Here is a 22,064-nt window from a genome sequence, read left to right as displayed (position 1 = left end):
TCTTTTGGACTGGTAAATTGTTGAAGGGGATCAATGCTACAAGAATTGTTTTGGTTCTTAAAGTGGAGGTTCCAAGGAAAGTTTCTGATTTCCGTCCTATAGCTTGCTGTAATACTTTTTATAAATGTATCAGTAAGATTATAGTGAACAGAATCAGAAATTGTTTAGGTGATATTGTTAGCAAGAATCAATCAGCATTCATTCCAGGAAGATCTATTTTGGATAATATTCTCCTTGCTCAGGAGTTGATGGTGGGGTATAAAAAAAGAGGGGAGTTCCTAAATGCACCATAAAAATTGATATTCAAAAGGCTTATGATACGGTGGATTGGAATTTTCTTAATCGAGTTCTGCAGGGGTTTGGGTTTCACCCAGTTATGGTTCAGTGGATTATGGCTTGTGTTTCTTCGCCGTGGTTCATGCTTAATTTTAATGGTGAAGATCATGGGTATTTTGAAGGAAAGAGGGGTCTTAGGCAGGGTGATCCTTTATCTCCTTACCTATTTACTATAGTTATAGAGGTGTTTAATATCATCTTTTTGAAGAAAATTGAAGATGGCCAGAATTTTAAGTTTCATAGTAAATGTATGGCCCTCAATATTTCCCATCTATGCTTTGCTGATGATCTGTTGGTTTTCTCTTATGGTAATGGGAATTTGGTTAGAATTATAAGAGATGCTCTTGATGAATTCAAAAAAGTTTTAGGGCTGAAGGTGAGTATGGAAAAAAGCCAGATTTATTTTAGTTGTGTTAAGCCTTATGTGAGAAGGATTATCTTGGGTATCCTTCCTTTTGATGTTGGGAGATTCCCGTTTAAATATTTGGGTGTGCCTATGTGTGTCACTAAGCTGTTTGACAGAGATTGTAAAAAGCTGATTGTGAAAATTAAGTTGAGAATTTTCAATTGGAAATGTAAGACTTTGTCGTTTGCTGGTAGGTTGCAGCTCATTAACTCTGTTTTAACATCCATTCATGTTTATTGGGCTTCGATCTTTAAAATTCCCATTGTTACTATTAATGAGATTGAAAAGATGTGCAGAAGTTTCTTGTGGGCGAATGGTGAGATAATCTAAGGGAAAGTTAAAGTCAGTTGGAATGATATTTGCAAGCCTAAGGAGTATGGGGGTCTGGGAGTTAAGAATTTAAGGAAATGGAATGATGCTTTGCTTGCTAAACATGTGTGGAATGTGATTAGTAACAAAAATTCTTTGTAGGTGCAATGGGTGAGAGTAACAGAAATTTTTGGGATATTTTGCAGAAAAAAAGTATGAGTTGGACTTGGAAGAGGTTTCTGGAGGTGAGGAAAATTGTCAGGCCCCATATTGTTTCGTGTGTGGGAAATGGGAGGAATTCTTCTCTATGGCATGATTGGTGGCATCCATTAGGTATTCTTGGTTTAATTATTTCTAAAAGAGAATGGGTTAGTAATGGGTTTAGTGATTCTTCTTTGGTCAGTGATGTTCTTGACTATGATACTTATTCTTGGTCGGTTGAATGGGTTAACAAGTTCCCTGGATTGAAGGATGCTCCTATGTTTTGTATTGATCATAATTTAAGGGATGTTGCAGGATGGAGGGATAAGAAGGGTATGTGTAAAAAATTTTCTTGTAAATAGGTGTGGTGTGATATTAATAATTTTGGAGATAAAGTTCTTTGGCATGATATTGTTTGGTTTTCTAATTGCATTCCTCGCAACTCGTTTATTTTGTGGATGGCCATTTTGAAAGGATTAAAAACTCAGGATCGTGTTAAAGGATGGGAAGTGAATGGTAAATTACTTTGTCCGTTCTATGAAATTGTGCCTGATTCTCATAATCATTTGTTCTTTAATTGTGATTATACCATCAGAATTTGGAGGTATTTCTGCAATAAGGTGGGTATTAATTTGTTGGCGGATGACTGGAATGATTTGATTTTAAAGTTATGCAGTTTGCTTAATTTAAAGTCTGTTGAGAATTTGATTATTAAATGTATGTTTGCTAGCTGTGTTGCTCATATTTGGAGGGAGAGAAACTCTAGACTTTTTAGTTTTAGAAGAAATTCGGTTGAGGGGGTGATTGCTTGTATTGAAAATGAAATTCGGTTAAAGCTGTTGGGTTTGAGGAAAAGGGCTAAAATGTTTAATAATAAGATTTATATGACCTGGGGTATTTCTTGAATGGATAAAGTTTAAGTAGTGGATGTCCTTTTCTGGTTTGCTAAAATGTTGATTGATGGGTTTTGGTTTTGGGATTGGCAATGGAGAAAGTTTAATGGAGGTGATCTTATTGCTGAAATTAGGTGGGGGTATTTATGGAATAAATGTTTAAACAAAGGAATTGACAGAATATGTTACTGGTTGGAGAGTTTACTCTCAAATCATGTGACTTGTACCTATGGGATTTTCTGTTTGGATATGATCTTAATTGAGATTACCCAAAGAGAGAATCCTAGACAAGAGATTGATGCTATGTCTAGTATGAAACTTAATCTGATTCGCTGGTGGTTTGGTGTTATTTTGTTGTGTTTCGTTTTGTGTTTATGGTGCAGAATGGTGGTGCAATGGATGGTGTTGGGCAATAGCTGCAAGAAGTTGGAGGATTCCTTGTTGAAGACTATGAGGAGGATGGAGAATATGGAAAGGGACAGAAGATTAGGGAAGGGCTATTTCGTGGGGTTTATTTGTTATTACTCTTTTGAGATGTTTATTTTTGTTATCTTTTATTGGTCTTACTTTGTGTATTGTGTTATGTGGGTTATGGGATTGCGGGGTTTTTTCTTAAAGGTTAGCTTATGGACTAAGGATTTTTTTAAGGGCATTACCCCTTGCTTTGGATATTATGTTTTTTGGGGTTTTGGGTGGTGCAAGGGGGTGAAGTTACCTTTTTTCCCTCTTTCAATAAGTCTTTAGGCTACCTTTAAGGATTTTAGGGATTATTGGGTTTGTGGGTGTTTATTTCTAGTTATTAGAAAGTGGTTTTGTAGTTGGTTATGGATAGGGTGGTTATTTTTGTATTTTGTTTGAACTTTTTGATGTTGTATTCTTTTATTCTTTTTAATAAAGTTTGCTGAGCTTTGTCTCTTTAAAAAAAAGAATGAAAAAAATGCTCATCAAAGCTTTGCTTAACTTGCATAGACTTCGATTGTGGAACTCAAGAATAGAACAATGCTCATCAAACCTTTGCTAAATTGCGAAGACTACTTCTATTGTGGAACTCTATAATTAAACAATGCTCATCAAATCTTTGTTAAATTGCGTAGACTTCTAATGTGGAACTCAAGGATGAAACAATGCTCATCAAAGCTTTGCTTAAATTGCATAGACATTTATTGTGAAACTCAAGAATTAAACAATGCTCATCAAACCTTTGCTATATTACGAAGACTACTTCTATTATGGAACTCAAGAATTAAACAATGCTCATCAAAACTTTGCTAAATTGCATAGACTTCTAATGTGGAACTCAAGAATGAAATAATGCTCATCAAAGATTTGCTTAAATTACGTACACTTCTATGGTGGAACTCAAGAATTCAACAATGCTCATTATAGCTTTGCTAAATTACATAGACTTCTAATGTGGAACGCAAGAATGAAACAATGCTCATCAAAGCTTTGCTTAAATTGCATAGACTTTTATTGTGGAACTCAAGAATTAAAATATTCTCATCAAAGCTTTGCTAAATGACATAAACTTCTAAGGGGAACCTCAAGAATGAAAAAATGCTCATCAAAGCTTTGCTAAATTGTGTAGACTTCTATTGTGGAACACAACAATGAAACAATGCTCATCAAAGCATAGCTTAAATTGCATAGAGTTCTATTGTGGAACTCAAGAATCACAAAATGCTCATCAAAGATTTGCTTAAATTGCATAGTCTTCTATTGTGGAACTCAGGAATTAAACAATGCTCATCAAAGCTTTGTGTCACACCCTCGGGCGCCGGCGGAAACGCCGAGGTGCGCGACGTAAATCAGGAATCACAGTTATTAAACATACATTGAACAATACAAATATAATCTTCTATTATTACCGAAATAGAAATTACATTAACAATGACTATTGCTAAATCATGACACACGTCTGACAATCCGGCGTTTACAAAGATATAATATAACTAACGGAGAGTCTTCTGAGCGAACACTTCCGACCTGCTAAATAACCTGAGAATACATGCATTAAAATATGTCAATAAAATTGTTGGTGAGTTCTACAAGTTTTGAAACAAAGTATTTTTATACCCAAAAGTGTTTAATAAAATTTACCTGGTTGACCAGCTTTTATAAATACATACTTTTCTATTAAAAGTATAAAATAATTGGGTTATAACATTGTGTTATGACTCATTCATAAATACCCTTTGTTCAAATCCAAATGTACAAATGTTGGAAAATACATATAAGTAATTCAGACTTATATCAAAATGCATTTTTATATAAAGATTTTGAATATCAAATTATATAAAAATAAGAAATGTTACCCTTTGTGAGAACATAAAATAACCAACTTTACTCTTGAAACCTTATACAAGAATTTGTATCATTTATAAAAAAAATCATAAGTATTGAATTTATGAACTTTGTAAAATCGCGTCATGACAGTAATTAAGTATTATCTGACTTAATTTGAAAACCGACACTTAGCCGGTGGGGTAAACTCCTCCCACATAAATATTGTGTTTTCTTATAAAAACAAATGGTTTATATAAATAACTTATTTTATGTAATTTAATAAATCTTGTCAGAGCCGTGTCATGATATTAATTAATTGTTATCTGACTTAATTCTTGGTACTGACACTTATTGCTTTGAGTCACAAGCTATCCCACTGAATACAGTTTCTTACAACTGGAATGAGTGAACATAAACCTCGTATAAATCCAATATCGATTCTATACGATAACGAAACAAAACTGGGATTTTATAATGAAATCATAACCGAACTCGTCACACTATACTTTATTAATGCACCGACACCATAATAAGGCGCGCATGCTAAAGTCATTCACCTCGTTGTAACACGTGGTAATGTTTCGATAATGCTAACGTCAGCACCAAAATTCATCTCGTCAGATGTAGTTGTAGCTAGCAACTCCAGGCGGGCGGTCGTACCGTATAAAATCAATAATATGATACTTACACCCGACGTTAGTCGTTCCCTCGAGGATTAACAGTTATATATTGGAGAGTTTCTACTAAGTATTGAGATCTTAGCTTTCGCAAAACCCAGAATAGTTTATAATGGAAACTCAAACGTATTGGATATGGTATTCAGAATAGGTATGATGAACCTATATGGAATATATGAAGTAGGTATGATGAACCTGCATGAAATAGGTATGATGAACCTATACAAAATACATGGAGTAGGTATGATGAACCTACATGGAATAGGTATGATGAACCTATACGAAATACATGGGGTAGGTATGATGAACCTACATACAATAGGTATAATGAACCTATATATTCCATTCTAAATTCACTGGATATGTAACATTATTCACCGTTTAGGAAAACGATAACTGAAATTCTCATAACTTCAAGAATTTATCATATTAGATACGGTTTCAATGTTGTATTAGCATAATAGCTAATTTTTGAATTTATCCAAGTTTGGATCGACCGTAGTTCTATATTCCCCATATTTTATATGAATTATGCGAGAATAATTTTAATACATTTAATTTGGGATAAAGATAAAGTCTTTAAATACAATACTTGACAAGTATTTATTTCGTAAATAGTGACTCTTAAGTTGTGAAGTCGATCATGTTATTTATTGTGATAAGAATAAATAACTTAGTATAACGAAGTTATGTTGTTATAATTAATACAAAAATATATTAATAAATTCTCACTTCATTTATACATAACCTTATATATGTATTAAAAGTTAAATCATATAATTTTAACTAATAATCATATAATTTCATAAATTTAATCATTCCATCAATTATGACAATGTACTTTCGCTATATACATGAATAATAAGTTTTGGTCATTTTGATACTTTTTCGTGTTGCCATGAAATACTTTAACTTATACATACACAATCATCATTCGTGTGACTTATAATATCAACATGTGTTATTATAGCAATCTACTTATAATCTTAAGAATTTTCTCAATATCTATATTTATATCTTACGTATAGTATAAATATATCATCTTTTAACAATCTATTTTAACTTAATAGATTTATTGGTGATTTATCACATTTTTAGATTGCTATATCATAAACTTTTGACCAATAATAAAGTATGATGCTATTTTGTATATAAAACTTGAAAATCATCAAACTTTAATAGACACATATATATTCTCCCCCAAAATATTAAAATAGTAAAAGAGGGGTCGTAGAAACTCACATTCGAAGCGTGATCCCAATCCCGGTTCTTTTGGTGAAGCTCTTCGTGAATGGTTTGTTCTCGGACTTTTAAACGGTTCAGGGTTTATTTGGTAATGTTTTAAACTAAAGGGGCTCGTTTTCAAATATTTTATATTTGAAGGAAAAGGCTGTTTTGCAATTTATTTTACACAAGGGACTAATTTGTAATGAATTATATCCAAAAGGGTTGTTTTTAAAATGTTTAAATCATTTGGGACCTGCTTTGAAAAGATTTATGTCAGGGGATGATTTCCTGATTTAAAGTTTTAATTAAAGGGACTGTTTCTGTCAATCTGATACAAGGTTTGGGGTACAAGGGATTTGACGCCTCATCATCTTCATTGGTTCGTCAAATCGAGTATAGGAACAGAGGGAGCGACGAACAAACGGAACCACGAGAAGGGTCCAATCTCCGACAATGGCTGGTAGGTTGGGAGGAGGAATCGAACTCCAGAGAGCCTCATTTGGATTGCTTTAATCTCCGCCGGCAGTGAGCCAAGAAAACGGCAGCAAGGTCGATGGGAGAGGCTATGGTCGACAACAATGGTGGCGAGAGGCGGCTCCGACTGTTACTCGTCGCCTTTTCTCTTCTGATTTTGGCAGGTAACACAAAGGGAAGATGGAGGTGTGGATCGGAACTGGAACAACATCCGGGGGTTTTGTTTTTTTGAGTTGTTTGATCAACAGGAAGTACGAAGGTGGAAGGGTGTGGGTTTCTTCGACGATCAATCGTAGCAACGATTAGTCTCCGGCGAGTCCTCGTGCTCCATTCTCGTCGCCGACCGCATAAGTCAACGGAACAACAGCAACAACCGTCAATGGTGGAGTGACGTTTGATAATTAGGTTGCTGCCGATTGGAAATCATTAACTGGGGTGTTTAGGTGGTGCTAGACGACGGTGAAAGACATAGAAGGAGGAGGAGGGCGCCATGACCGACAGCTTTATAGGTTTCTTTTTCTTTCTCTTTTTATTTTGACTATAAACCAATGGAGCTTGATCAACATGTTCAGATAGGTGATTGGGTTTGTTAAGGGGGTGTTAGGCTTAGCTTTTGAATGGCCAAAAGTCCTTTTAGAAAAAAACTTAGGCAAAAGATGTTTGGCAAAAGACTTCAAAAAGCTACTTTTGGATTTTACAAAGAAGGAAAATCAACTTCTTGGAAAAGTCAGGAAAACCTGACTTTTTGTAACTTTTCCAAAAAGATCTTTTGGCCTCTAAAAATCTAAGCCAAACACCCCTAAATTCGACATATGTAGGTGCAAGGAAACTAGATTGAAATGAGGGTAGCAGCTGGTGTAGTGTTCAGGAAGTTCTTGTCACATTCCAAAACCAAGAACGGCGGAAACGTTCTGGGGCGGAGGACGTCATGCACAGTATCACAAAAATGAAAAGTAGTAAACAAGCAACAACATCATCCATTGCATTAATAATATAATTTTAATACAAGTGTTCTGTCAAATTATAATAGACACTAAAGTATAAACAAAATAAAAGATGAGTCTTGAACGAGCTCCATCTTCTCTAAACCTTGCATCGGTACCTGTCTGCTGTTGACCTGAGGATACAAGTTATTTTGAAAGAGAGTATCAGCTTTAAAGCTGGTGAGATCATAAGTATTTTAGTGTCTTAATTTGTATGTAAGTATTTGAAAAACATGTAATGAAAGACTTGAAAATGTTTTGAAAGGAAGTTCGTGGAAATATGAAAATGTTTGTAAAACAACTGTAAACGTTTGAAAACCCCTAGAATCCCTATGATTTCTACTAGTATAAAAGGCAGTCTTTTACCAAGACCTAACTGTTCTAATGTAGTCTTCTACCGAGACTTAACTGTTCTAATGTAGTCTTCTACCAAGACTTAACTATGCTACTATTATTATTATTATAAGAATTTGTATCCTTTGGTACTAGAATACTCAAATAATTCACCTCATCAGTTATGTGAATGAGTCACAAGATGGAGGTAATAATATAAATAACCTAAGTGTTATCCTTTTGTACTAGGATAATTAACAGTGCCAACTGAAGACATCCGTAGATGTACATTTACCTCTGTTGCTAACAGCTGGGTATAGGAATAGTCAGTCCCTTAAAGTATACCTGTAATGGTATCAACCGTTGACATCCGTAGATGTGCTTTTACCTCTGTAGCTAACAGAGATTCTAGGGATGGTTAATCCAACAAGTATCCTTTGGTACTAGGATATTAAATCCAATCTATCTCGCCGATTATGTGATTGTATCACAAAGTGAAGATAAGAATGAGGATTATATAACAGAATCTATACATATAAAATGTATTATTAATTCATCATATGTTATCTATGTATACGTACTTATGTAAGTGTACTGTACTCATGTAGATGTACTCATGTAGGTGTACCTATGTAGATGTACTCATGTAGATGTATCTATGTATAAGTACTCATGTAAGTGTAATCATGTAAAGGTAATCATGTAAATGTAATCATGTAACTGTAATCATGTAAATGTACTCATGTAGATGTATCTATGTAATAGTATAGTAATGTACTGTGTGCACTAGCTATAATGTGTGTTCTCTATCTATCTAGCAAGCATTGACTCATGAATGAACTAACTCATTGTATGATATCACGTTCTAGTAATAGTTCTAGTATCTTCCTAAACTACCCATATGGTAGCTTACTAGTAATGTAACTGGTACGTATTAACATGGATGTATACCCTTGCTACCCAAGGGTATTGAATGAACTGGAAGAACCTTTATATATGTACACGGGATATATAACTAATATTGAAACGACCTTCGAATTGGTACCCGATATCCCACCAGACCACATCTCAAGCGAAAAAGGAAATAGGGTGGATAGCCTTCGTAAGTCTTTTAAACATTTCTTATATAACTATACATATATAGGCATGCAATTGATAATATATAAGCATAAAATAAGTTTTGTAAAACCTTTCAACATAATTATTATCTAAGAAAAGATCGACTTGATGTCAATCTATAAAACGGTTTGAAAGCATGGGTTTGATAAAACAATTTAAGTATAAAGAAACATTTGTTTGAAACACAATTGTAAATGAGTTTGAAATGAAACATACAGAGTAAAATGTACAGTTTAATAAGGAGTTTTAAACATATAAGTGTTTATGAAAATCATTTGAAGGAAACTGTTTGGTAAAACGGCTAATAAATAGTAAATCATTTGAACGCTGCTTATTAATCACATGTGATTGACATAATAAGTAGCATGATTCTACTAGTATCCCCCCATAAATCATTTAAAAACATTTAAAACATTGATTAAGGGGTATGAACTCACTTGTTGCGAGTGGATCGGAAGGAAGTGTCGGATAAGTGCTTGGTGTCGAGTGAAGACTTAGACACGCACAAAGATCCTAATTACATATGAGGACATATGTATATAAACAATTAGTCTTTAAACAACTAATAAACAAGTCAAGACACTCTAGGACATGACAAACACTTTGTATAAGTGTTATAAGTGCTAAGGAGTGCATCTAAGTGTTGTAGCGAAAGGCTAGTATGATTGGGGTTCAAGGAACACTCTTAAAATGAGTTTACTCCTGAAGGACCAACACCCCTTGAGTTTACGGTTGTAAAATCTTGAGTTTACGGTCGTAAAATCCTAACCTTTTGACCATTTGTTGTTTTGAAGTCTTCTAAGCTATTCCAGGCATTCCTACTTCATGATTTAGCCTTAGGAAGTGTTGTGTGGCATCAAAACACTCCTAAATGGAGTTTACGGTCTAAGGACCATTTCTCCATGAGTTTACTACCTTAAACTCCTAAGTTTGGTATTTGGCGGTTTTCAAGTCCTTAGCTCAAACATGGCAATAGTCTGGGTTAAATTTAGACATAAGGAACAACCGTGGGACATTTATGGGACTTTTACACATATTTGGGGTGTTTACGGTTTTGGGAGATCCCTAAACCGTAAAAACATAAAAATGTATGATTTTGGTGCTTTTGTGTGATAAACTCATCAAGGATGAATCTAGACAAGTCCCTAAGGCATTGTGAAGCATCTAGGCACCCTAACACACCACTTTGGCCCTATTCTTGGTGTTTACGGTCTTGGGACCTCCCAAAACCGTGAATACCTTTAACTTGGTGTTCTTGGGACTTTTATTTGATATAACATGTATATCAAGCTTTAAATGACTCTAGGATAGAAGTACTTACATTGTGGAAGCTTGAAATGAACTTAAAGTCCAAGAACACTAGTGTGTGTTCTTGGTGTTTTTGGAAAACTAGTCAAAACACAAAATTGGATGGATTAAAGGATGTACAATCACTAGATTAAGTGATATACTAACTTTAAAGTGCTAGAAACACTTACTAGATTGAAGATCTTGAATAATTTCTAGGATGATACTTGAGAGGATTTTGGGGGTTTACTCTTTTGGTAAATGGGGAGTAAACACAAATGACTAGTTTTTGGGGAGTAAACTCATGCTTAAGGTGTTTGCGTTTTTTGGAAGATTTTTCGACCCAAACATAAAAGTTTGGTCGTGAACTTCTAAGACACGAGGTGTTTGCGGTTTTTAAATTTCAAAACCCGAGACGACACTTTCTTTCACCCGTTCGTTTAAAGAATAATATTAAAATAATCAAACGAACTTTAAATTTGCTAAAATAAGTAATAATATAATTGACCGATAAATCGAAGTGATTGACTTTTAGGGTTTGACCGAATGAAAATTTCGAGTTGTCACATCATCCCCCTATTAAAGGGAATTTTGTCTTGAAATTAGAATTTAGGTAAGGAAGTAGGTATGAATGATCGAGTCAAGAGGTGGGAAACTTCCTAATCGATTGTTTCTCGTGTTCATAAGTGAATTTGGGTCCTCGATTGGTATCCCAACGAACCTTCACTAAATGGCGACGGCGTTGCTTCGTCCGCTTGACTACTCGGGCGAGGGTCACTACGGTTCCTATACGAAGGCGAGGATCTCGTTAATCTTGATCTCATCGAGTATGCTTACGTGGGTCCTAACGGAAAGGCATGGTTTCAAGATCGAGACGCAAAGAGTAAATATACTTTACTGAGTTAGCGGAGTAGGTCTAGTTTGCGAGGTTCAGGACCGATTCTGGTAAGAATCTCGGAGGTCCTATCTATCTTGGATTTAGCTTTCCACACTTTATGCAACGTATTAAGACATTCCCAGAGTGAGATTTCCTAAAGAATTTGGTCTCTCACTTGGAATTCCAAAGGTTCTTTCTCTTGCTTATCTTCCCCGTCAAGGGCCACCCCTTGCTGGGTTAAAGTCGTACGGGTTTTTGTAATTTGCGAGGAGTTCTTGATGATCTATGACCGTAGGTCTGTAAGACCTAGAATTTGGCGAATTCCTGTCGGCGTCTCTGGTGTCGACAAATTCTCAATGGTTTTGATAAATTGACAGAGTACTCAAGAATTTCCACATCACTAATAGTGTGTCTTAGGAAATTTTGACTCTTCAATTCCAAAACTCGTGTTCAGAGAACTTTGCGAAAAGTATCTCCGAGGGTAATGTTTCTGCGGGTTCCTTCTTACTATGAGGGTAGATAAGTAAGTCGTTACAGGGAGAATAACGAACTGATCCAAGTAAGAAAGACGGACTCTATTCATTAAACTCATGAATGCTTCGGGCGTATTGGTCCTATCCGAGGGGTATCACTACGGACTCGAAGTGTCCGCATTGAGTTCGGAGGGTAGTCTTCAGGACATCCTTCCCTTACACTCAAACTGGTGATATTCGGATCTCAGGTCCATTTCTAAAAGTAATTCTTTCCTTGCGTTTGCTCAACCACTTCATCTATGCGAGGTAGAGACAACGATTTCTACTGGAAAATCTTGATGGAGTCCTCGATATCTGAGGTACATACGATACAATCCGTCGACCTCTGGAAGAATAAGACTGGGGCTCTCCAGGGTGGAAAGCCTAGTCTTCCACTTCTATTTCTGTGCAATTCGCTAAGTTGTCCGGACTGTTCTTGCATCTCCGTAGGTGTTTAGACTGTAGGGCGATATGCTTACAGGAATCATACTGGGTTCTAAGTTTGTTCACATGATGATGCGATTACTCATAGGCTTGGGCAGTTCTCCGTCCTGAAGTTCATATTAGAATTTATACATAATTTCACAAATCACAATCTCGTGTATACGAGTCGTATATAATTAAGATTGAAAAGGTAGTCGAATAACTGATTCTTCTTTAAGCTCACATCCCATCGAGGAAAATGAAGTTAAAGTGGAATCATCAATTCTAAACCTGTAGAACCTTGATTATATATTACCCTTATGTATACATTCCTCAGTGATAGATCAACCGTATGAATCCTTGGATTGAACTTGATGTACTGCACGAGTGGTACTTCGGGGATTTCTTTGGAAAAGAAAAGAACTATGGGGTACTCCAGGCATGAGTACTTCGGTGTTCTAAAATGACGGTTTCGCTAAAAAGACGTTTACTGATAAAGAGATGTACGTATGAAGCTGTTTTTGTGAGGATCAAATTGAACCGAGTCGTATGACAATGTCGGAATCATACTGAAACTTAAAGACATTAGATTTGAACATAAGACGTTTACAGACAAAATACAACCGTGCAACCATCAACAGAGTTACAGTACTTTAGATTTACTACAAGACTATTGTTGCGAATAAGGTATACTACAAAAGACAAGTATACGCAGCACGGGCATCCTTATACCGATAGGATCCCGCAAAAGATAAGAGTCTAGTTGCACTAGTTCTGGATAGTTTATAAGTCTGCTACAACAACATGCCTAAGTTACATTAACGTGGTTTCGGAGCAGGTTCTCCTGCAGCTGTGATCCTGAGAATCTTCCCGTCTACGCCAGAGTTCTTTGCTATAGGGCAATCCTTCTTAAAGTGCCCTATCTCTCCGCATTGGTGGCAGGACTAGCTAGTACTAGCATTGGTGGCGGGAGTGTGGTGTTTAGCCAGTGTTATGTGGACACAAGTGCCTTCCTCATTACTCCACCTTGGAAATTGCTTCCTAAATCGTTTTGCAGGAGTTGCCACTTGTGGCTGGGGCGTGGCAAGTCTTTGGGCTCTCTTGCGCTCCTTTTGGGCTTGACGATATCGTCTCTTCCTTTCGGTCTTACGGCTTTGCAAGTCCATGACTGTTGCCATTTGTTGGTTTCCCGGTTTGGTACTACCATTGGAACTCTCAACTCCTTTGTCAGTCTTGCTTGTGTTGCCTGAGTTGATGTGTGTAATGAAAGTTGTCATAGCAGCTGCTACTGCAGCTTGTAATGTACCGACGTCAATATGGAGGATAGGGGTTTTGTTGCTCGACTGATTGTTTCCAGATGACGACATGATTCTATAATACGAAAGATAAGGATTTTGTGAGTGATTCTGGTTGACTCTATATGTACTTCGATTGTTCAAGTAAAGAGTAGAAGTATGTTCGCGAAGGTTTGACCTACATCCCTATGATGCAGTCCTAGTACTGAGTGGGAGTAAGTTCGTAAAATGGTCTCAAGACGTTTGTCGTTCAAGCCGAGGTATCGATGGTTGGTGAATAACATGATCCAACCACTAAAAGAGACTTGGATATGTATCCGGAGTTAAATTACTATAGTCCAATGACTTGACTAAAGCAGGTTTCAGATAGACTCCAATGAAAGTATGATAAGAGTACTTGAATAAAGAATGACACAGAAGTTAGCCGACTGTCAAAATCTTTGATATTCATGACGTAAAAGTTCGGGAAATGACCTGGTAAAAAGGTCTTACATTATATCCAGCGAAGATAGTCCTTGACAGCATAAAGACCTAACCAAAAGTACTTACAGTACAAGATAATTTTATAGAAAATGCCACATCGGGCTTAGACAGAAATCAATTCTTTTCTAACAAGGAAAGTAAAGTAAGGCATCTACTACTGGCGACGGTCATCCCTCTGGTGAACTCTCAGTTCAGCCAGTTGACGTTCCACATCAAGTAGGTGTCTTTCGTACACCCTCTGGTGTTCTCGAAGCTCTATGACTTCGACTCGTGATTCAGCCAGTGCTTGAAGCACGGTTTCATGGTTTCTCTCAGATCTCTCACGAGCATCTTCTAGACGAATGGTGCGGAGGGTATGCATTCTCGCATTGGCGACAACTTCTGTGATTTGATGTAGTGTTGTCCTGCCTTGAATCTCATTTCGGGCCACTCTGCGGACCAAGAATGGCAAGACTCTGTCTGCTGAGCCCCCATTGTTCAGGTCATAGAAGCTTCGGTCACAATTAAATGGCATGGGTTGATCTTGTCCTTGGCTCCATGTTTCCAAGCATTCTACCCACTCAGGTGTCGGGCCATGAAAAGCCAGACGAGAGCTAGGAATTGGAACGGGAGCTGCCTGGGATAGGTTCTCAACCTCGGGTTTGGAGTTAGCGTCGTCCGAAAGGTCTTCTCCAAACCAACCAGCTATGACTTCGTTCTTCTCCAAAGGGATAGGAAAATAATCATTCTCTAGTTCTTCTCCAAACCAACCAGCTATGACTTCGTTCGGAAGATACTGGTTGCCGAGGGGATGGAGTCCAGCCATGGTATCTACGCGAGAATTTGGGGTAAAAAAATAATTATTAGAAGAACTATCTAGATAATTATTTAGAAAATATTCATTAGTTACATCGCTATTTGTGAAGTACATACCAGTTATATGTAATCTAAACAGGATAGGCCTTCGAATAAGTGACCTTAACTCCAAATTCACACAGAATAGGGGTAAAGTAAAATTTTCACAAATTCTAAGTCTATAACATCCTAATTACATATAGCCTTAGTGTATCCACTTAGCAACTATCAACTTAGTATTGAAGATCCCGTTTTAGTTCTCAACTATAAAGTACTTATAGTAACACCAAATACCCCTATAGTATTTTAAGTTTAATGTTATGTTCTACTGTTCTCATTGTGGTATTGTTGGTAAGATTTTAGACTTGTTGCAACCACACAACTACACTTAGGCACATGCTAGTCAACCCTCGGATAATATAGTTGAACAGGCTATATCTTTCCAGTTTTGACCATATGTCTCTAAGTCCACCTATGTTGCCCAACAATCGTAATTCTTTTGTACTTTCCTAGTGACACTGATTTTAGTATGAATGCAGGCACGTATACTAAATTAAATATTTTACTATTTAAAGTATAAACTCTTGGTCAAAATCATTTTAATCCCATTGTATTTATAGTCGGTATATCTTTTATGGGTTGATATACTTAATTCACTATAAACAATGCTCTGATACCAATCTGTCACACCCCAAAACCAAGAACGGCGGAAACGTTCTGGGGCGAAGGAGGTCATCTACAGTATCACAACAATGAAAAGTAGTAAACAAGCAACAACATCATCCATTACATTAATAATATAATTTTAATACAAGTGTTCCGTCAAATTATAATAGACACTAAAGTATAAACAAAATAAAAGATGAGTCTTGAACGAGCTCCATCTTCTCTAAACCTTGCATCGGTACCTGCCTGCTGTTGACCCGAGGATACAAGTTATTTTGAAAGAGAGTATCAGCTTTAAAGCTGGTGAGATCATAAGTATTTTAGTGTCTTAATTTGTATGTAAGTATTTGAAAAACATGTAATGAAAGACTTGAAAATGTTTTGAAAGGAAGTTCGTGTAAGTATGAAAATGTTTGTAAAACAACTGTAAACGTTTGAAAAACCCTAGAATCCCTATGATTCCTACTAGTATAAAAGGTAGTCTTTTACCAAGACCTAACTGTTCTAATGTAGTCTTCTACCGAGACTTAACTGTTCTAGTGTAGTCTTCTACCAAGACTTAACTATGCTACTATTATTATTATTATAAGAATTTGTATCCTTTGGTACTAGAATACTCAAATAATTCACCTCATCAGTTATGTGAATGAGTCACAAGATGGAGGTAATAATATAAATAACCTAAGTGTTATCCTTTTGTACCAGCATAATTAACAGTGCCAACTGAAGACATCCGTAGATGTACATTTACCTCTGTTGCTAACAGTTGGTTATAGGAATAGTCAGTCCCTTAAAGTATACCTGTAATGGTATCAACCGTTGACATCCGTATATGTGCTTTTACCTTTGTAGATAACATAGATTCTAGGGATGGTTAATCCCACAAGTATCCTTTGGTACTAGGATATTAAATCCAATCTATCTCGCCGATTATGTGATTGTATCACAAAGTGAAGATAAGAATGAGGATTATATAACAGAATCTATACATATAAAATGTACTATTAATTCATCATATGTTATCTATGTAGACGTACTTATGTAAGTGTACTGTACTCATGTAGATGTATCTATGTAGATGTACTCATGTAGGTGTACCTACGTAGATGTACTCATGTAGATGTATCTATGTATAAGTACTCATGTAAGTGTAATCATGTTAAGGTAATCATGTAAATGTAATCATGTAACTGTAATCATGTAAATGTACTCATGTAGATGTATCTATGTAATAGTATAGTAATGTACTGTGTGCACTAGCTATAATGTGTGTTCTCTATCTATCTAGCAAGCATTGACTCATGAATGAACTAACTCATTGTATGATATCGCGTTCTAGTAACAGTTCTAGTATCTTCCTAAACTACCCATATGGTAGCTTACTAGTAATGTAACTGGTACGTATTAACATGGATGTATACCCTTGCTACCCAAGGGTATTGAATAAACTGGAAGAACCTTTATGACTATATATGTACACAGGATATATAACTAATATTGAAATGACCTTCTGATGGGTACCCGATTGATGGGTTTTGAGCATTCTAACACTTCCTAAGTGTACATGCAACCCTAATAACCTTGGATCTATGTTTGTCTAATTATCATGCAAAGTTGAATTCCAAGGTTATATTCCTATCTAGCATACATGGGAACAATTTTAACTTGAATCATAGATAGAATAACTTACCTTGTTGTTGCTTGTGTTCCTTGAAACCTTGTGAGCCTAGCACCCCAAGTGTGATGCCTCAAATGCTTCACACAACACCAAATGCTCTTGGAAAGACTCTTGAGATAACACACACTTCTCAAAATCGGCTAAGCCCTCTTGTTTCTTAGTGTTCAACTTGTGTAGCCAATTTTGTGGAGAATGGGACTCTTATATAGTGTTGACACATCTAGGGTTACACCATGTAAACCCTAATGTGTCATGACTCTTCATTTCCATGACCCATGGGTTTGTAACACCCATGGAGCATCCATGGAGCATCCTATGGGTAGAACCCAACTTGATAATCCATGGAGCCTCTTAGCCCACTATATAAGATATATATGATTTACATAATCAACCCATATATTTAATTAGTTATCCTTTGATCACTTAATTAATTCCAAATTAATTCTTTGATCAAACTAATCAAATAATATTATTAATATATTAGAACTTATAATATATTAATAATCTCCAAGTGTTATTTCTCTCATTTAGTCTATCCAATTACATGGTGCCATGCAACCCAAATGGACCATGCCGGGTCGGGTCAAGTACACACCTGAAATAGTTATGGACTTAGACACCTTATCCAACAGTCTCCCACTTGGATAAGTCTAATAACTATATCTCTAGTACTTCAGGAACCGACCGGCAATCGTAGCTCTTTCAAGGTCTCTCGGAACTGAGAAGATGATGGTACGCCATTTAAGATAAGTGATCATATAATCCTCCGTTCTAGATATCAGCCGGACAAATACATGGAACAATGTCTTACTTATTGTCCAGCAGTTTGTTTCCCGATTTCCGATTTGTTTGACATAGAACTTAATTGAACACATCAACTTAGTTCTGACCGGGCCCGGTACATGGGTCAAAACAAAATCATCGAGGGGCCCAGATATCAGCTTCTAATCCAAGAAGGAACAGATAAACTTCGACTCATATGTTTGTTCTACCACTCATTGAATTACACACAAAAGTACGTTTTATAACATCGAGTTACCAATGCGGTTTCGTACAGTCAATGCATAACCAACTTGTAAGTAACAAATCATATCTCTAGGTTTGAAGACTTATATGATATTACCGTCTCACGATCACTCGAGATAGAATTCCATGAAGTGATTCCAGTGAGCGTGGGTTGAGTCCAATGCTCAGAACTTATGAGCACTCATGATTGCTGTAGCCTTGTCCAAGACCTCTACAACCAAACATGACAGTCTTGATTCATACCTACTTCCGACATATGACTGACTGTGGAGGTTTGAATAATATGTTATACCAAACAAAATTATTCTGGAAGTCAAAACATGCAAAAGAAATATAGTAAACGATCGACAAGAGATAGCAACACTTTACTCATAAATAAAACACTTTTATTCATCATCAATTGTCAATTACACTTTACAAATTTCGAGATTATCTAACTACTAAATCTAATATCATCTTTCAGCCCTATGCTCCGAGCATGCTGAAGATGCTTAACCCGAGTCAGTCCCTTTGTGAGGGGATCTGCCGGATTCTCATCTGATGATACCCTCTTTGCCACGAGGTGTCCTTCTTCGATCCGATGTCTAATGAAATGGTATTTTCTGTCGATGTGTCTGGATCTCCCATGATCCCTTGGTTCCTTGGCTAAGGCAACAGCACTTTCATTATCACAGAAAATTTCCATTGACTCTTTAATAGCTGGTACAACTCCAAGGTCTCCAATGAAGTTCTTCAGCCATATCGCCTCCTTTGCTGCCTCGCTAGCTGCAATATACTCTGATTCACAAGTAGAATCAGCCACTGTCTCTTGCTTGGAACTCTTCCAAGAAATTGCTCCTCCGTTTAGGGTAAAGACCCAGCCCGACTGAGAGCGGAAATTATCCCTATCAGTCTGGAAGCTAGCATCACTATACCCTACAACTCTCAAGTCATCACTCCCACCGAGGGTAAGAACCCAGTCCTTAGTCCTCCGTAGGTACTTGAGGATATTCTTTACCGCAGTCCAGTGTGCCTTGCCAGGGTTCGCCTGATACCTGCTAACCATGCTCAAGGCAAAAGCTACATCGGGTCGAGTACACGTCATAGCATACATGATCGATCCTACAGCCGAAGCGTAAGGTGTTCGACTCATTTCTGCTATCTCAGCCTCAGTGCTAGGGCTTTGTGTCTTACTCAATCTGGTGTTACTCTGGATGGGTAACTCTCCTTTCTTGGAATCCTGCATGCTGAATCTCTTCAGCACCTTATCCAAGTAGGTACTCTGACTAAGTCCAATTAGTCTTTTACTCCGATCTCTCAAGATTCTTATCCCTAAAATATAGGCAGCTTCACCAAGGTCCTTCATAGCGAAACACTTCCCAAGCCAGGACTTTACTTCCTGCAGGGTTGGAATGTCGTTTCCTATGAGTAGTATGTCATCCACATACAATACCAAAAAGCTAACTATACTCCCACTAGCCTTGACATACACACAAGATTCATCTTCACTCCTAGAAAAGCCAAATTCCTTGACCTTTTCATCAAAGCAAAGATTCCATCTGCGAGGTGCTTGCTTCAATCCATAAATGGATTTCTCAAGCTTACACACTCTATTAGGGTACTCGTTGCTGACAAAACCCTCTGGCTGACTCATGTAAACATCTTCAACCAACTTTCCATTAAGGAAAGCGGTTTTGACATCCATCTGCCATATTTCATAATCATGAAATGCAGCTATGGCTAACAGAACCCGAATAGACTTAATCTTGGCTACTGGAGAAAAGGTCTCATCATAATCCACTCCAGGAATTTGAGAGAAGCCCTTTGCAACCAGTCTAGCCTTATAAGTGTGTACTTTACCATCCATGTCGGTCTTCTTCTTGAAGACCCATTTGCAGCCTACTGTCTTGCGACCTGGTACATTTTCAACCAAGTTCCAAACTTGATTGTCATACATGGATTGTATCTCGCTATCCATAGCCTCTTTCCATTTAGCAGACTCGTGGCCTGCCATGGCTTCCTCGTAGCTGTTAGGGTCATCTTGACTTACTAGTGTCTCATCACTAATAAGTGTCTCACCTTCTGCAGTAATATGGAATCCATAGTAATGCTCAGGTGCACTACTAACTCTCGTGGAACGTCTCAGAGGTACAGATTTGTCAATTTGCTCAACAGGAGTTTCCTCCTCAAGTTGAGGGCTAGAGTTTGAAGTTCCTTCACCGCTTGATTCTTGAATTTCTTCAAGATCAATTTGCCTCCCATTGTCTCCTTGGCTTATAAACTCTCTTTCTCGAAAGACTCCTCTTCTTGCTACAAAGACCACATTGTCATTAGGTCTGTAGAAGAGGTAACCAAAGGATCGCTGTGGGTAACCGATGAAAATACACCTCTCGCTTCGAGGTTCGAGCTTATCATGAGTCTCGCGTCTCACGAAAGCCTCACAACCCCAAATCTTGATGTGGTCTAGTTTAGGTACTTTACCAGTCCACATCTCGTGAGGAGTTTTGGCAACTTTCTTTGTAGGGACTAGATTAAGAATATGGGCGGCAGTCTCTAAGGCATACCCCCAGAATGAGATTGGTAGCGTAGCTCGACTCATCATGGAACGAACCATATCCAACAAGGTTCGATTACGCCTCTCAGCCACACCATTCAACTGTGGTGTCCTGGTAGGTGTCAATTGTGAGACAATCCCACATTCCCTAAGATAGTCGAGGAACTCTGCACTAAGATACTCACCTCCTCGATCGGATCGAAGCATCTTAATGTTCCTGCCTAATTGATTCTCGACTTCCTGTTTAAATTCCTTAAACCTCTCGAAAGTCTCTGACTTATGCTTGATTAAGTAGACATATCCATATCTACTGTAATCATCAGTAAAAGTCAAATAATAACGATTAGCATCCCTTGTGGCATGTTTGAATGGTCCACACACATCCGTGTGTATAAGGTCCAACAAACCTTCACCCCTCTCACACGAGCCTGTGAAGGGTGACTTTGTCATTTTTCCAAGTAAGCATGATTCGCAACTATCATCTGACTTTAGGTCAAACGACTCCAAGACTCCATCCTTTTGGAGTTGGCCTATGCGTTTCTTGCTTATATGTCCAAGACGACAATGCCATAATGATGCTTTATCCAAGTTATTATTATTAGTAGAATCAATACACAAAACATTATTTCCCAAGTTATCTACAACAGATACAGCTTCAAACACACCATCACAAGGTAATGCTTTAAAATAAAAAACATTATTATAGAAAACATCTATAGAATCAACTTCATTATTAAATGAAAAGGTAAACCCTTGTTTGTACAAAGCATGAAAGGAAATAATATTTCTTTCCATTCCTGGCGAATAACAACACTTATTCAAATCTAAATTAAACCCACTACTTAGCGATAAAGTATAAACTCCAATCTTGGTAACAGGCAAGGTTTTAAAAATCGGTCGAGGCGTACGCCTCGAGGCGCGCCTCGAGGCGAGGCGGTCCAAAACCGATTATGAGGCTACGCTTCTTAGGGGGAGAATGAGGCGCACGCCTCAGTCGTTTGAGGCGGTGAAAAGCGGTCCGAGGCGGGGCGTTTTGAGGCGAGGCGTAAGAGGCGTTATAGGGGTTTTTTTTTTTTTTTGACTTTTTGACCAAAGAAATCACGTGATATAACCTAATTTTCTCCAGCCGTCACTCCTTATTCTCTCGTTTCTTCTTTCTTTTCTGTGTTTCTCTTCTCGTTTCTTCTTTCTTTTCTCTTCTCGTTT

At 37.2% G+C, this 22,064-nt stretch overlaps 1 protein-coding gene across 1 annotated transcript; it reads left to right on the top strand.

The window, feature by feature from the left end:
* Positions 1-391: 391 nt before the first annotated feature.
* On the top strand, positions 392-2,590 carry LOC128134190 (uncharacterized). The gene is made up of 5 exons (XM_052771670.1): positions 392-1,058; positions 1,214-1,585; positions 1,848-1,872; positions 1,983-2,146; positions 2,529-2,590. Exons 1-5 carry the CDS (start codon positions 392-394, stop codon positions 2,588-2,590), a joined length of 1,290 nt encoding a protein of 429 aa, XP_052627630.1.
* Positions 2,591-22,064: the final 19,474 nt, after the last annotated feature.

The sequence above is a fragment of the Lactuca sativa genome, chromosome 5 (genome assembly GCF_002870075.4).
Source record: "Lactuca sativa cultivar Salinas chromosome 5, Lsat_Salinas_v11, whole genome shotgun sequence".
Classification (NCBI taxonomy): domain Eukaryota; kingdom Viridiplantae; phylum Streptophyta; class Magnoliopsida; order Asterales; family Asteraceae; genus Lactuca; species Lactuca sativa.
Note: the sequence above shows the minus strand (reverse complement) of the source record. Positions and strands in the feature narration are given on the sequence as shown.